The 12,920-nt window shown below is 64.4% G+C and overlaps 1 protein-coding gene across 3 annotated transcripts in view; it reads left to right on the forward strand.

Moving 5' to 3' along the window:
* The window catches only part of ITSN1 (intersectin 1), a 176,565-nt gene that overhangs the window by 151,395 nt on the left and 12,250 nt on the right, over window positions 1-12,920 (forward strand). For all 3 annotated transcript variants that reach the window (XM_036017208.1, XM_028503920.2, XM_028503921.2), the window contains 4 exons: window positions 3,200-3,321; window positions 5,168-5,274; window positions 9,261-9,444; window positions 11,302-11,400. In XM_036017208.1, coding sequence (XP_035873101.1) covers window positions 3,200-3,321; window positions 5,168-5,274; window positions 9,261-9,444; window positions 11,302-11,400 — 512 coding nt within the window. The remainder of the gene's footprint in view (window positions 1-3,199; window positions 3,322-5,167; window positions 5,275-9,260; window positions 9,445-11,301; window positions 11,401-12,920) is intronic.

The raw sequence follows: 12,920 nt of genomic DNA on the forward strand, positions 1-12,920 counted from the left end.
GGCAACCGGGCGGGGGCAGCACCACCTTCAACCTGGTGGGGGCAGTACCACGTTCAGCCTGGGGGGTGGGGCAGCACCACCTTCAACCTGGGTGGGGGTCAGCACCACCTTCATCCTGGTGGGGGCAGTACCATATTCAGCCTGGGGGGGCAGCACCATCTTCAACCTGTAGGGGGGCAACCGGGCGGGGGCAGCACCACCTTCAACCTGGTGGGGGCAGTACCACGTTCAGCCTGGGGGGTGGGGCAGCACCACCTTCAACCTGGGTGGGGGTCAGCACCATCTTCACTGGGGGTGGGATACAGGGCAGACATCTCCCTTTCCACCACGAATCCGCAACCCCCGGCACAGTGAGAGCCAGACTCACGGTAGGGCATCAGTAAGTACTTGCCGAATGAAGAAATGTGAGAGATTCATGAACAAGCTTGAGAGGGCCCGTGAACTCCATAAACTGTGTGCAAATGCGTGTGTGTTGTGTGCATCGTACGCGTGTTTTCTGGGGCCAGAGCAGAGCAGCCACCACTTTCCCCGGGGAAACAGCGACCGACAGGGACGTTCGGAAGACTGGGACAGCCGGCCTGCCCACCGCGGTGTCCCTGCAAACATGTGCGCGCAGTGCTCGGGCGGGGGGTTCGGCCCTGCCGCCGCACGGCTGCGCTGATCCCTCCGCCCCCGCCCCCGCAGGAGGGCACGCCCTGGAAGTCCCAGCAGTTCCCACAAGTCCCCGGAATGAAGGGCCGCCTTCCGCCCTTTAATAAGCCTGGGCCTCGTCCTTGCGCGCGGGCTCCCACCCAGGAAAGTTCGGTAAGAAGGCAGGCACGAGACATGTTCCTCACGCCGAGACCATCTCCTGGGTGGGTGGCTTTCCCAGAGAGAGCCAAGACCCCGGTCACAGTGCCCTGCTTCCCACCGGCCGAACGTGCGCGGGCGCATAGGCGGCTGCGCGCACCCAGCCAGCCGTCCTGACTCGCTTCCTTGCCGAGAGTTCACGGCTGATGCAGTTGTTTAATACAATGCATCCCCGCCCTGAGGCGGGCGGAACAGCTGGGCCAAGCTGGTGGCGGAGAGAGGGCCCACGCCCCGGACCCACCCGCAGACGGGCCCGGAGGTTCGGACTCAGCTGGTGGCTGTGCCTTTGAATGAGGCCTCGGATGGACAGGCGTGGAAGGTGTTAACATAAGGGTGTGTCATCTTTGCTGCTTTTCTGGCACCATCTGCTCGTCCCGGGATTGTCCTGCCTCGGGATAGAAGCTACGGCATTCCAGAAAGGGCATTTGGCCAGGGGAGCGGCCGCAGCGAGGGCTGGAAGCACCCCAGCTCAGAGTCGTCTCCAGCACAGTGAAGCGTCTGCCAAGAATTCCGTGACCTCATTCACGCCAGAGGGGCCGTTCTGTTTGCAGGGGGTTCCGGCATACAGACCACATACCTCCCACACGGGCCTGGTACCTCCCTCGTGGGAGGATGGAAACTCAGAGGAACCCCCGATAGCAGTGCGCCCACAATAATCATGTGGAGAAGTTGGTAAATCACCGATTTCAGGCCCCAAGTCCAGACAGTGTATTCATCGGGGGCTGGATAATTTGCATTTCTAACACGCTCCCAGGTCGCGCTGAGGCTGATGGTCCCCGACACACACTTTCGGAAACTCTGATTCCGGCGGGGGTTTGCACACTGTGCTCCGTCGCGCCCCCTTGTGGGGAGAAGGGACAAGAGCGACCAGTGAATGGGACTCAACGTGCCCATCCCCGCGCCTGTGCAGAACACCTCCAGGTCTCTTTTACAAATCTGATTTCTGGGATTAAATGAAGAACCCTCAATAGAAAGGAGCGGGTGACCACCTGCCTGGAACAGGTGCCTCCGAGAGCCGAGCCTCCCATTCTCATCCCAGTGCGTGCCTCACAGGGCAGCCTCCGCCAGTAACCCAAACCTCCGGTAAGCAGCTATGTGAGCAGGGGCAAGGGGGCAGGTGCCCCTCACCCCACCTCAAGTGGCAGAGCCATGGCCTGGGGCATCCTGCTTGCAGCTGCCCGCAGGCTCACTGCCCGGCTTCCACAGGCGTGGGGCCGCAGCCTGGTCCCCGAGAGCATACGCAACACTGATGGCCCCCAGGCCCACGGGGAGCCTCAGCCCAGGACAGCATTGTCCCCGTCTGTGCTGGACCCAGCACCGGCGTGGGCGGGTACAGCCCGGTGTCCAGAGTCAACGTGTCAGCAGCGATCGGCTCTCGGCTTCTCCACCCCCCAGCTGAGAGATCTCAGTTTCCTCACCTGCAGTGGGGAGGGTCGTGGCCTCCACGGGAGCGTGAGCATCGCACACAGCCCTTGAGGCAAAGCTCCCAGCGCCGGGCCCGACACGCGCGAGCCCTCGGGAAATGCAGGCCGGCCGTGTGACCAAGTCTCTCTCTGCACATGGTCAGTGGCCTCTAGGAGGCAGCAGCGAGCTGCCTGCACCAGCCGGCTACAGCTGCTCTGACAGGCGACCCCGGGCAGGGTGGCCTGGGACAACAGAAGTTGAGTTTGTCACAGTTCTGGAGGTGAGACGCCCCCAGCCAAGGTGTCAGCAGGGTCGTGTCCCTCTGGAGGCTGCAGGGAAGAGCTGGTTCCAGGCCTTTCTCTGGGCTCCCGCCGGCCGCCGGCGGTCCTCGGCGTGCTTGGCTTGCAGGTGCAGCACGCCCGTCTCTGCCGCCACCGCTGCGTGGCGTTCTGTCTGTCTCGTCTTCTTTTCTGAACTAACTTTTTAGATCTTCTTTTAAATGTATTGACTTTTAGAGAGAGGGGAAGGGGGAGAGAAAGAGAGAAACACGGATCTGTTGTTCCACTTACGCATTCATTGGTTGAGTCTTGTACCTGCCCTGACCGGGGATTGAACCCACGGCCTTGGTGTAGCGGGATCATGCTCTAACCAACTGAGCTACATGGCCAGGGCTTGTCTTGTTTTCTTATAAGCATACAAGCAGCATTGGACGGGGGCCCACAGTAACTGAGGATGACATCTGTGGAGACCCTATTTCCCAATAAGGTCGCGCGCACTAGGGGTTAGGTCTGGAAGCCACTCGGGGGAGGGGCGGACACAGGTCGACCCCCAGCACTGCCGAGAGAGGCCGCAGGGCCCAGCCGCCCTGAGGCCCCGGGGACCCTCGCTGCGAGGCTGGGCGGGCGCCGCGGGACCGGCTGAACGTCCCCGCGGCCGTGTTTTCCAGGGTGTTCAGACCTGCACCTCCTGGACATGCTGACGCCGACGGAGAGGAAGCGGCAGGGCTACATCCACGAGCTCATCGTCACGGAGGAGAACTACGTGAACGACCTGCAGCTGGTCACCGAGGTAACAGCCGCAGTGGGGGCCGGGCGGGAGGCCTGGGTCCCGGGTCCCAGCCCGAGAGGCTTCTGGGTGTTTGGGGCACGGCTGAACAGTGAAGCGCCCGGGAGAGCCTTCCCCGAGACAAGGCGGCGGAACTCTCAGCCGTGGCCGGCTCGGTGTCCTTCCGCGGAGGGGCTGACACCACTCGTGTCCGGGGCCAGGGGCGTCCGTGCGGAGCTGCATGGGCAGAGACGCGTGTGACTGGGAGTCCAGGCGGAGCCACCGATGGGCCAATGCCCCAGAGAGAGATGTTTTTTGTTTTTTGTGTTTTTTTAATTTTTTTTAATTTTTATTTTAAGATTTTATTTTTAGAGAGGGAAGGAAGGGAGATAGAGAGAGAAACATCAATGTGCAGTTGCTGGGGGTCATCGCCTGCAACCCAGGCATGTGCCCTGACTGGGAATCGAACCTGCGACAGTTTGGTTCACAGCGCGCTCAATCCACTGAACTACGCCAGCCAGGGCAAGAGAGAGACGTTTTCCCCGGGCCCTCGGGCTGGTGGCATCTGAAAACGGCCGCCATCTTGAGCCATTGCTGGCGCTGTGTCTTCCCCTGCAAAACGTCTGCCTCCGCCAGCGCCCGTGCACCCCTGTCCCGGATGAGCCCTCGTGTTGTCTACCCTCCCCCCTCCGGAGCAGCCCTTGGAGGGCTGCCCGGCCGCTCCCTGCTGAAGGGCGGGAAGGCATCCGAGCAGGGAGCCTGCTGTCCCCGGAGCCGCTGGTCTGCGCACCCGGGTTTGCGGGGCTGGATGTAGGGCCGCTCTGTTCCCCGAGGAGAACTGTGAGGGTTGGAACTCCTGTCCCCCCATCCCAGCCCCGTCCCCCCAATGGCTGTGCGCCCATCTCTCCCCTGAACAGCCGGGGCAGGCGGGACTCAGCGCCCCAGTATTGAAGGAGGACAGGGCGCAGGACGGGTTGTAGGCCCACGGGCCCCCACGGACGCATTGAGGGCACTGGTGCAGGTTAACAAGCGGTGCCCCTTTCTCAAGAGACTCACTGCCACTAAACACCCCGCCTAGGACGGGCACGTCACCCCTTGGGTGGCATCTGTGCGCCGCGGTCCGGTTTAAGGCAGGTCCAGTGTTGGCTCAAGGACTCGTGAGGAGCCGCCCCCCCCCGGGGACCGCATCAGGGCAGCTGTTCACGTAAAGCCACGCAGTCCCCATCCCCAAAGAACCTTCTGGAGAGCGGCCGGCCTCCACTGCTAGAGGACCACCTGTTGGCAGGCGGGGGCTCACCCGGGAGCTGCGGGTGCTGCACCCCAAACAGCCGTGCAGAGTGCGGGTGGGCCCATCCGCATCGCTGAGCCCAGGGGAGCGGCCGACGCCCTGCACACGCGTGCTGGCCCGGCCCAGGCTGAGGCCACCGCAGTGCATCTGTCCCCGCGGCGGCCTGCTGAGGGCCCGGCTGCCCGGGCCTGCTGCCCGCAGAATGCCCCAGGCGCTGGCGGAGGAGCCAGCCACAGCCACACGCCTCCGTAAGCCCCGCCACGCTCACGTCCCCGTGGTGGGCAGGTAAGGCGGTGGGAGGCTAGGACAGGCCTCCTGGCTTTGTCCCGCTGCGGCGAAGGACAGTCGTCCCCACTTCAGTGGCGTCCCTTGCAAAACAATGCAATCCTGTCTGGGGACCTGCCTCGGCCCCAGGCGGACGAGGGGTCTCTGCTCCGGAAAGCGCCGGAAGGTGGGCGTGGCTCCCGGGCCCCCAGCAGAGCCGCAGCGCCGCCTTCCCCGCGTGCGTGCGTGCGTGCGTGCGTGCGTGCTTGGCGGGCTCACTGTCTGCTTTCTGAACTACCTCGTTTTCTGCACCTGTAGATCTTTCAGAAACCCCTGATGGAGTCTGAGCTGCTGACAGAGAAAGAGGGTGCTATGATTTTTGTTAACTGGAAGGAGCTGATCATGTGTAATATCAAGCTGCTGAAGTAAGCCTCCCTCTAACCCCGCCTCGCTTCGCCTCCCGGCGTCACGCCGCGCCCCCGCCACGCGCGCCCCCGCCGCGCATGCGCCCGCGTGCCTCTGCCTGTCTGCTCGTCTCCACTCACCAGCTCTGCCCCGTTCTCGGCTCTGACGCTCCCCGCACACACCCCTAGCTCCCCCGGCGTCCAGGCCTTGCTCTCCTGCGGCTCCGGAGTTTGCAGAGCGAGGCCTGCCCTGCCCTGGTCGCCGGCTGGCTCTATCCCGGGCGTGGGGCAGCCCCCGCGCGCCGTGCCTCTGACCCGGGTTCCCACGGGCGAATGCGGGTCTCTGCCGACGTTCTTGGCGCCCACGGGGGGGATGTAACATGGTGGCACTGCTCACCGGCCACACCGGTAGCTCTCCGAGAGGCTGGCTCGAGCGCACTGGGCGTCTTATTCCCAGTTGGTTCTCAGAGGCAGCAGCGGGGTCGGGGTTCGGGGGGCTGCGTGGGAGCCCGACTCAGTGTTGTGTTGTCACAAAGGTCCCTTCCAGCCCCTGCAGCGACAGCGTTGGTGACAACCCAGGGAAGTCCAGGGGGTGCAGTCAGGCCAGCTGGCAGAAGGGCCCCCCTCTGGGGCGTGGGGTGAAGCGCAGCCCCCGTCAGGTGGCTGCCCCGGCTTCTCCTCCCAAGTTCAGGTGCCCAGGCCCTCGGGGAGGGTGTGTCTGCCGGGGGCGGGGCGGGGCAGGGCGGGGGCGGGGCGGGGAGGCTCCTAGAGCTGGTGTGAGCGGAGGGATGGCATCTGTGCGCGCGCTCTCTGTTCCCGAGCGGCTGTCTCCAACCTGTGTGCCGGTGCGCGAGCGGCCGTCTCCAACCTGTGTGCCGGTGCGCTGTGAGAGTTTTTACAACAATCTGCCCCTGGCCTATTAGTCAGCGGTGCTGGCCTCTTTTCCCTCAGGCCGACACCGGCTCACAGCCGCATCGCCCCCCAGGCCATGCGTTTTTGCGCTCAGGGCCTCGTCTGTCAGGAAGGGACCAAAATGCTGCCTCCCACGCAGGGTTCGCATTAGGGCACCTGGTCCACAGTGCGTGCTGGGCTTGTACGTGGCAGGGCCTGAGCCCCCAGCCTCGCCTTGGAGAGAGCTGCCCTGTCACCTGGGGGCCGGGGGTGACTTCACCCCTGAACCTACAGCGTTGGAGATGAGTTGTTTCAAAATAGACACAGAGGTTTTCTTTGGAAACTGTAGCACAGGCTAAAGCACCCTCTTCCCCGGGGCAGCTCTCAGCAGGGGTTGGGGAGAGGGGATGCATCCCCGGGGTCCCCCAGCCGGGCTGGCCTGGAGAAGGCTGTGGGGCGGGTGCTGCTCCCCTGCCTGCCTCCAGGCCTCCCTCCGCCCTGGGGGCCAGGCCTGGAGGGCAGAGCTGAGCGCATCCTGACAGCTGGGAGACAGGCTGCACAGAGGGCGGGCGGGGCGTGCCCGGGCTGCTTGGTGGGGGACACCCAAGGTCCCACGAGGTACCCCCCTGCCCCCCGGCCTGCCCCCATGGAAGGACCGTAGGACAAGGAGGCAGCCATCCCAAGCTTTTGTTCTTGGCTAAGCCGAGCAGGGCAGAAAGATCTAGAACCTTTTAATGTTAAGACCCAGGTGCTGGAAACTGCCCTTGTGGAGACCCTTCCTGCCTCCTTGCCTGGAAAACAAGATGAGATGAAATGAAAGAGCTTCCTAAAAAACGTGTTTTTCTTAAATAGAAAGTGTTTGGCTTACCTTCTTTTTAAGAAAAAGAGACACAATTTTATTGTAAGCAGAAAAAAGAATGGAACACCTTTCTTGGGCATCACGTCCAGATGGGGAGAAGGCAGGAAGTGGGGACTCCGGCCTGGAAGCAGGGAGGTGGGAGGGGCAGGGGCGGCAGGGGCAGCAGGAGCTGGGTGGACACGGCTGGGGAGGGCTCTGGGTCCCGGGACGGAGCTGCCGGGGGAAGGACAGGGCAGGAGCGCTGAGCAGGGGCCTGGGGGCTGTGCCACTGCCCCGTGCACAGGGCTCACAGACCTGGGGCTCCGGGGCCAGACCACCTGGGTTCAAGGCCTGCCTCTGCCACCTGCTGGCTGCGTGACTGGTTGAGTCGTGCCATTCCTGCGTGGCACAGGGTCCCCAGCAGTCTACAGGGGTGACGAGTCAGGTACGTCGGACAGTGTGGGCACACAGGACTTGTTCATCCCTGCCAGCTCCTTGGAGTGCACCCCTGGGCCCCTGGTCTGCAGACTAGGAGCACTCGCTTGCTCATGTGTGCCACAGACCCTGGGCGCTCCGGACGGCCCTCGGCAGTGCAGGGCCTCCCCACCCCCCCACCCGCCCTTGAACCTGCACGTGGGACCGTAAATCAGCTCAGCCGAGGGTGCGTGCGGCTGCAGCTGTAGCAGCTGAGTCACGTGACCCCTGGGCCCAGTGACCCCCCCCCCCCCTGCCCAAGCCAGGGCCTCAGTCTTGCCTGTGCAGAGCACCCCGAAGGGGACCCCCCAGTGGACTGGTCCCGGAGGGGCCTTGCTTTCGGTCTGCCCCTGGCTGGGACGGTGTGCGTCTGGCAGCCTGAGTGGGACCTCTCTCCCTTTCCCTGTCCTCACCACCTCCCCCGCCCCCCGTGGTGGAGAAGGGGGGGGCATGCGTGGAGGCACCGCTGGTCCCTCGCAGAGGGGACAGTGGGGTGATGGGATCGCTCCCTATTTCCAGCCGCAGCAAGTGTGTGACCTGGGGGTGCAGGGCCCCCGTCCCCCAGAAGGGTGCCTTCCACAGCAGCTCCCCCCGGGAGGCAGTGGCTGCCCCCCATCCCGAGGGCGCGGAGCTTCAGACCCCCGGCCCCCGGCGGCCGGCGCCGACCCCCGCTCATCGCTCAGACCGGGAAACTCTCGGTCCCCGAAGCTTCTCTCCCTGGATGCTTGCCCGCCCAGTCCAAGGGTTTTTCGGGGGTTTTTCTTTCTTTAACTAAAAATGTAGATGAGAGAAAATAAAGTGACCTGACGTTTTCAAGCCCAATACGAATAGTGTGGAGCCTCCTTGGAACAGTGTAGCCCCACCCACGGCCGAGAAGGCACCCAGAGAGAGTGACAGGGACATCTCCCCACCCTTATGTCAAAACCATACGGCCTAACGTTCTGTTCCATCCATTTGTCCTGCCCGTCCACCCACCCACCCATCCATCCACTGCCCACCACCTACCCACCCACCCCAACCCACCGTGCTCACTGGCGCAGGCAGAACACACTGCAGCCTCATCTGTGCGCCCCGCCCCCACAGTGCGCTGCTGGCCTCGCGGGGCAGGAGCGCAGGGCCCTTCCCCAGGCCCCAGCGTGGGGGTCACGCGTTAGGGTCAGGCGGGTGGGATGCACGGTCCGGGCTCTCAGGCCCGAACACTCTGACCGCAGCCGGACCCCAGCACAGACGCCCCCCCGCCCCGCCCCCTTCTCGGTCTCCAGGGTGCACATGGGTTGGGCCCATTGGTCTGTGGTCAGGTTCGGGGACTTCTCTCTCCCGCACCCTCGTCATCGGGCCACCTGCGGATGAGCGCGGCCGCCAAGCAGGGATTCAGACAACCCCTGCACTTGGCTTTGGTGACCGCCAGTAGGTCGTTCCCCTGTGGTGGCCGACTCGCCACCTTAGCTACATTTCCTTTGGCCTGAAAATGCCCCCCCCCCCCCCCCCCCCGTCCCCTGGCAGCTGTGTTTACTCACGGGCAGCGCTGGCCTGCACACAGGCTCGGCCCGGGGGCCCCGCCGGCAGGGTCTGTCACCACGGATGCCCCGTAAAGTGACCCGGGGACCCTGTCCGAGTCCCTAAAGGAAGCGCTGCGGTTTGGGGCCCGAGAGCCAGCAAGCGGCCGCCAGGCCCCGGACAGTCACCCCGTGGACCCCTCCGCACAGCAAGCCTCGGCCCGTCCCGTGCCCCACCCAGGCCCACTCGCGGCCCCCGGCCGGCCCCGAGGTGTGCGCCGTGGCCTCAGCACCCCGTTTCCGCGCAGAGCGCTGCGCGTCCGCAAGAAGATGTCGGGGGAGAAGATGCCGGTGAAGATGATCGGGGACATCCTGACGGCGCAGCTGCCGCACATGCAGCCCTACATCCGCTTCTGCAGCTGCCAGCTCAACGGGGCCGCCCTGATCCAGCAGAAGACCGACGAGGCGCCCGACTTCAAGGACTTCGTCAAAGTAAGGCGCGGGCGGGCGGAGGCGGGCCTGCGGAGGGGCTGCCCCCGCGGCTGGGCGTGTCGGGATCCCTCCGCGTCTGCGGGCGCGTTTCTCTGCAGGCCATGCGGACCCAGGTCCTGGCTGGGCAGTAGGGGCAGCACCAGCTGGCCGATATGGGTGTGACCAGAGTGGGGGGCTGGGGGCTTGGAGAGGAGGCCCAGCCCTGCCTGGGGCCTTGGAGCGGGTACTGCCTTGGTGGCGTTTGAACACAGGCTTAAGTTTTCTGCCTCATGTGCCTGCCCCGAGGACTGGCCCGTCTCAGGTCCCCTATTCTGATCAGTCAAGCGCCCTCTTTCTCACCGGCCCCGCCCTGCCCCCACAGAGGGAGGGGCCCGCAGCCCCCGTGGCCCCTTCCTTCCTTTCCCCACGGGGGTCTTCGTGCTGGGCTCCCACTCCGGGCAGCCTCGGGGGCGGGTGGGTGTGCCATGCCAGGCCCTCTGCTGCAGGGGGTGACAGGGATCTGGAGACCCGGGTGCCCACGAGGGGGACACTGGGGTGGCGCTGCTGGGGCCCCAGGGCCTGGGTCTGCTGTCCTGGGACTTGGCCCTGGCCCGGTGGGCCCCCACGGGGCATATCAGCCCACACAGCCTCTCTCACAGGGAAAAAAGAGAGAATAAAATAACTTCATGAAGCAGGCACACTTTGATGGATAGACGGCGAAACAATAGGGGTGGGGGCAGGCTCGTCTTTGGGCCGATGCGTCTGGCGGGGGCCACGCCCCTCCTCCGTGACGCCGTCTGTGGCTGCCCGCTTTGGACTCGGCCGCAGCATCGTGTCTGTTCGCTCTGCCTCCCCACCCCCCGCCGCTCATCAGCATTGAAGCTGCCGTGCGCTGGCCAGCGAAGGGGGCGTCCGCAGGCCGTTCTAAGGGTGGAGGTCGTGCTGGGAAGTGGGCCTGGCGGGGCCTGCAGGCCGGAGAGCAGCTGCCGGGCCGGCAGGTGCCCTGGGCCACCTGGGGTTTCCGCCAAGGGCACACAGGTGGGGCGAGTTCCTCACCACAGGCCCTTGCACTTCAGGGAAGTACCGACCCCGACCAGGGAGGGGCGTGCTGTCCGTTCTCGCCGCCCCTCTCCGTCCTGCGTCAGCTCTCCCCGCCTCCCCCCTGTGGGAGCTGGATGGGCCTTTCCTGGCTGCCCTTGTCCTGGAGGGACAGCGCCTGTGGCTGGTGGGGGCGGGGTCAGGTGGGCCGGTTCCCCACGCCTGGGGCCCAGCTCAGGGCAGAAAACCGGCCCTTTGAGAGCCGAGTCACCGTAGAATCCCAGTGACTCCTAGACAGGGTCACCTTCTGGGGACAGAAGGACTGTTGTCCTCCAGACAAGTGGACAGACCTGGCAGAAGTGGTGGAAGAGAGAGGCCGGGCGTCCTGGGCAGAGACCAGCGGCAGGCCCCGCCCCAGCGCTGCGGCCCCGCCCTGCCTGGGGTTCCCTGGGGGTGGGGGGGCAGAGGCTCCACCCTCAACCACCGGAGACAGCCGGCCCTCCCAGCACCTCAGGGACGAAGGGGGACTTTTATTCTCGTGACGGTCCTCGCTCCTGGGAATGTTCCCGCAGAAACCCGGGCACACCGCCTCCAATCTCATCTCTATAAGTCAGGAGCCGCGTGTCCCCTGGAGGGACCTGCGGCGCAGGGACGGCCCCGGGGCCGAGTCACACGTGCAGGTCTCTGGCCCTCGTGCCCAAAGTGCCTCATCCCGGACCAGGGCCGGGCTCCTGGGTGGTTGTCCGGGACCCTGAGGCGTCACCGCCGGTGCCACCGTCGATGCCGCCGACCGGACCATGCCGACCGCCGCAGGGCAGTCAGAGGGGTCTCTCATTGCAGAGGCTGGCGATGGACCCGCGGTGCAAAGGCATGCCACTGTCCAGCTTCATCCTGAAGCCCATGCAGCGGGTGACGAGGTACCCCCTGATCATCAAAAACGTGAGTACCGCCCGCCGTTCCCGGGCAGGGCTGCCTTCCGGGCGTTTGGGGGAGCCGGGGCCGCGGGTGAGGCCCCGGCCAGCGGGCCTGCGGTCTGCTGTGCGGAGACCTCGTGCCCGCGGGGTGGGGGCAGCGCCTGCGTGGTAACTCAGCGAGAAACGCCGTTTACTGTGAAAACAGCTGATGACATGTGACCTTCCGAGGGCGTCCAGGCGGCTCCTGCCCTGTACGTTGGAAAGTGGCAGCTCAGACCTTGATCCTTTCCCGCCTGAAAACATGAGAGGCGAGAGGACGGGTGTCCTCTGAGCCCAGGATGAAGGACCCCGGGGGGCGGTGGACGGACGCGCCCAGAGAGCGAGGCTGGGTCTGGCTCCTCACCTCGGGGAACCTGCAGCCAGTGAGACCCGCTGTGCTCGCCGCCCTGGGCTGCGTCGCCTTGTGGGCCTCTCGGTGGCAGAACCCGGGAAGACGTGTATTGTGTATATGCGAACACACACATTCGCACAGTTGTGAGTGTGCGCACGTGCATTTGTTTCCAGATCCATCTGAGTGTGGAACAGTCCCCCCCCCCCACTCCCCCGCTCTAAGCTAACGCCACGGCACTGGTCTCCCCGGGCCCCCTCTCCCCGCATGTCTGCAACGTCCTTCCCTGCGACTGGCCTGGCCCTCTTTCTCCTCGGTCTGTCTACGGGTTCCCTCGGCCCCCTGTGTGTCCCAGGTCCCCTCCCCCGGAAGGGGTCTCTCCAGCCCAGTGCCAGCCGCACCCCGCAAACGCCCGGGGCCACACGGTGCAGGGGAGGAGCCAGTTCTGGGAGGGGCCGATAAGTGCTCGCTCCCTCTCCCCCAACTCGGCAGGCACTACTGGGATCACTCAGTGCTTTGCCTCCCAAGATTTCATGTATTATTTTTAGAGAGAGGGGAAGGGAGAGAGAAAAAGAAGGGGAGAAACGTCAATGTGTGGTTGCCTCTCTCACGCCCCCTACTGGGGACCCAGCCCGCAACCCAGCCACGTGTCCTGACTGGGAATCAAACTGGCCACCCTTTGGTTCGCAGGCCCGCGCTCAATCCACTGGGCCACACCAGCCAGGGCACATAACCACTTTTCTAAAAAATTTCTGTGTAGCAAAATATAATGAACAGTGAGTGGAGAAAGACAAATGACAGCTCTAAACTGGGTAGAAGTATTTTTAATTGTATACACATATGTACTCAAATACACACACATCTGTCATCTATCTACCTACCTGTCACACTCTCACCGCTCAGAAAGAAAGGGACAACCATGCTGACAGAAAGATAGGTACGATGTGCAGCTGGACATTTCTGAGAGGCCATGTCCACTCTCTATGAGGAACACAACAAGGTCAGGAGCTAATCTGGTTTGACTCTCAGCACCACTGCTGTGTGCCCTTGGGCGAGTTCTTAACCTCTCTGGGCTCCAGGCGTCTTATCTGTGGAACAGGGACACTGGAGCCCCTCCCACACACCCCGGTGGGAGCTGACTGAGCTGATACACGTAA

Source organism: Phyllostomus discolor, chromosome 2 (assembly GCF_004126475.2).
Source record: "Phyllostomus discolor isolate MPI-MPIP mPhyDis1 chromosome 2, mPhyDis1.pri.v3, whole genome shotgun sequence".
Taxonomy (NCBI): Eukaryota; Metazoa; Chordata; class Mammalia; order Chiroptera; family Phyllostomidae; genus Phyllostomus; species Phyllostomus discolor.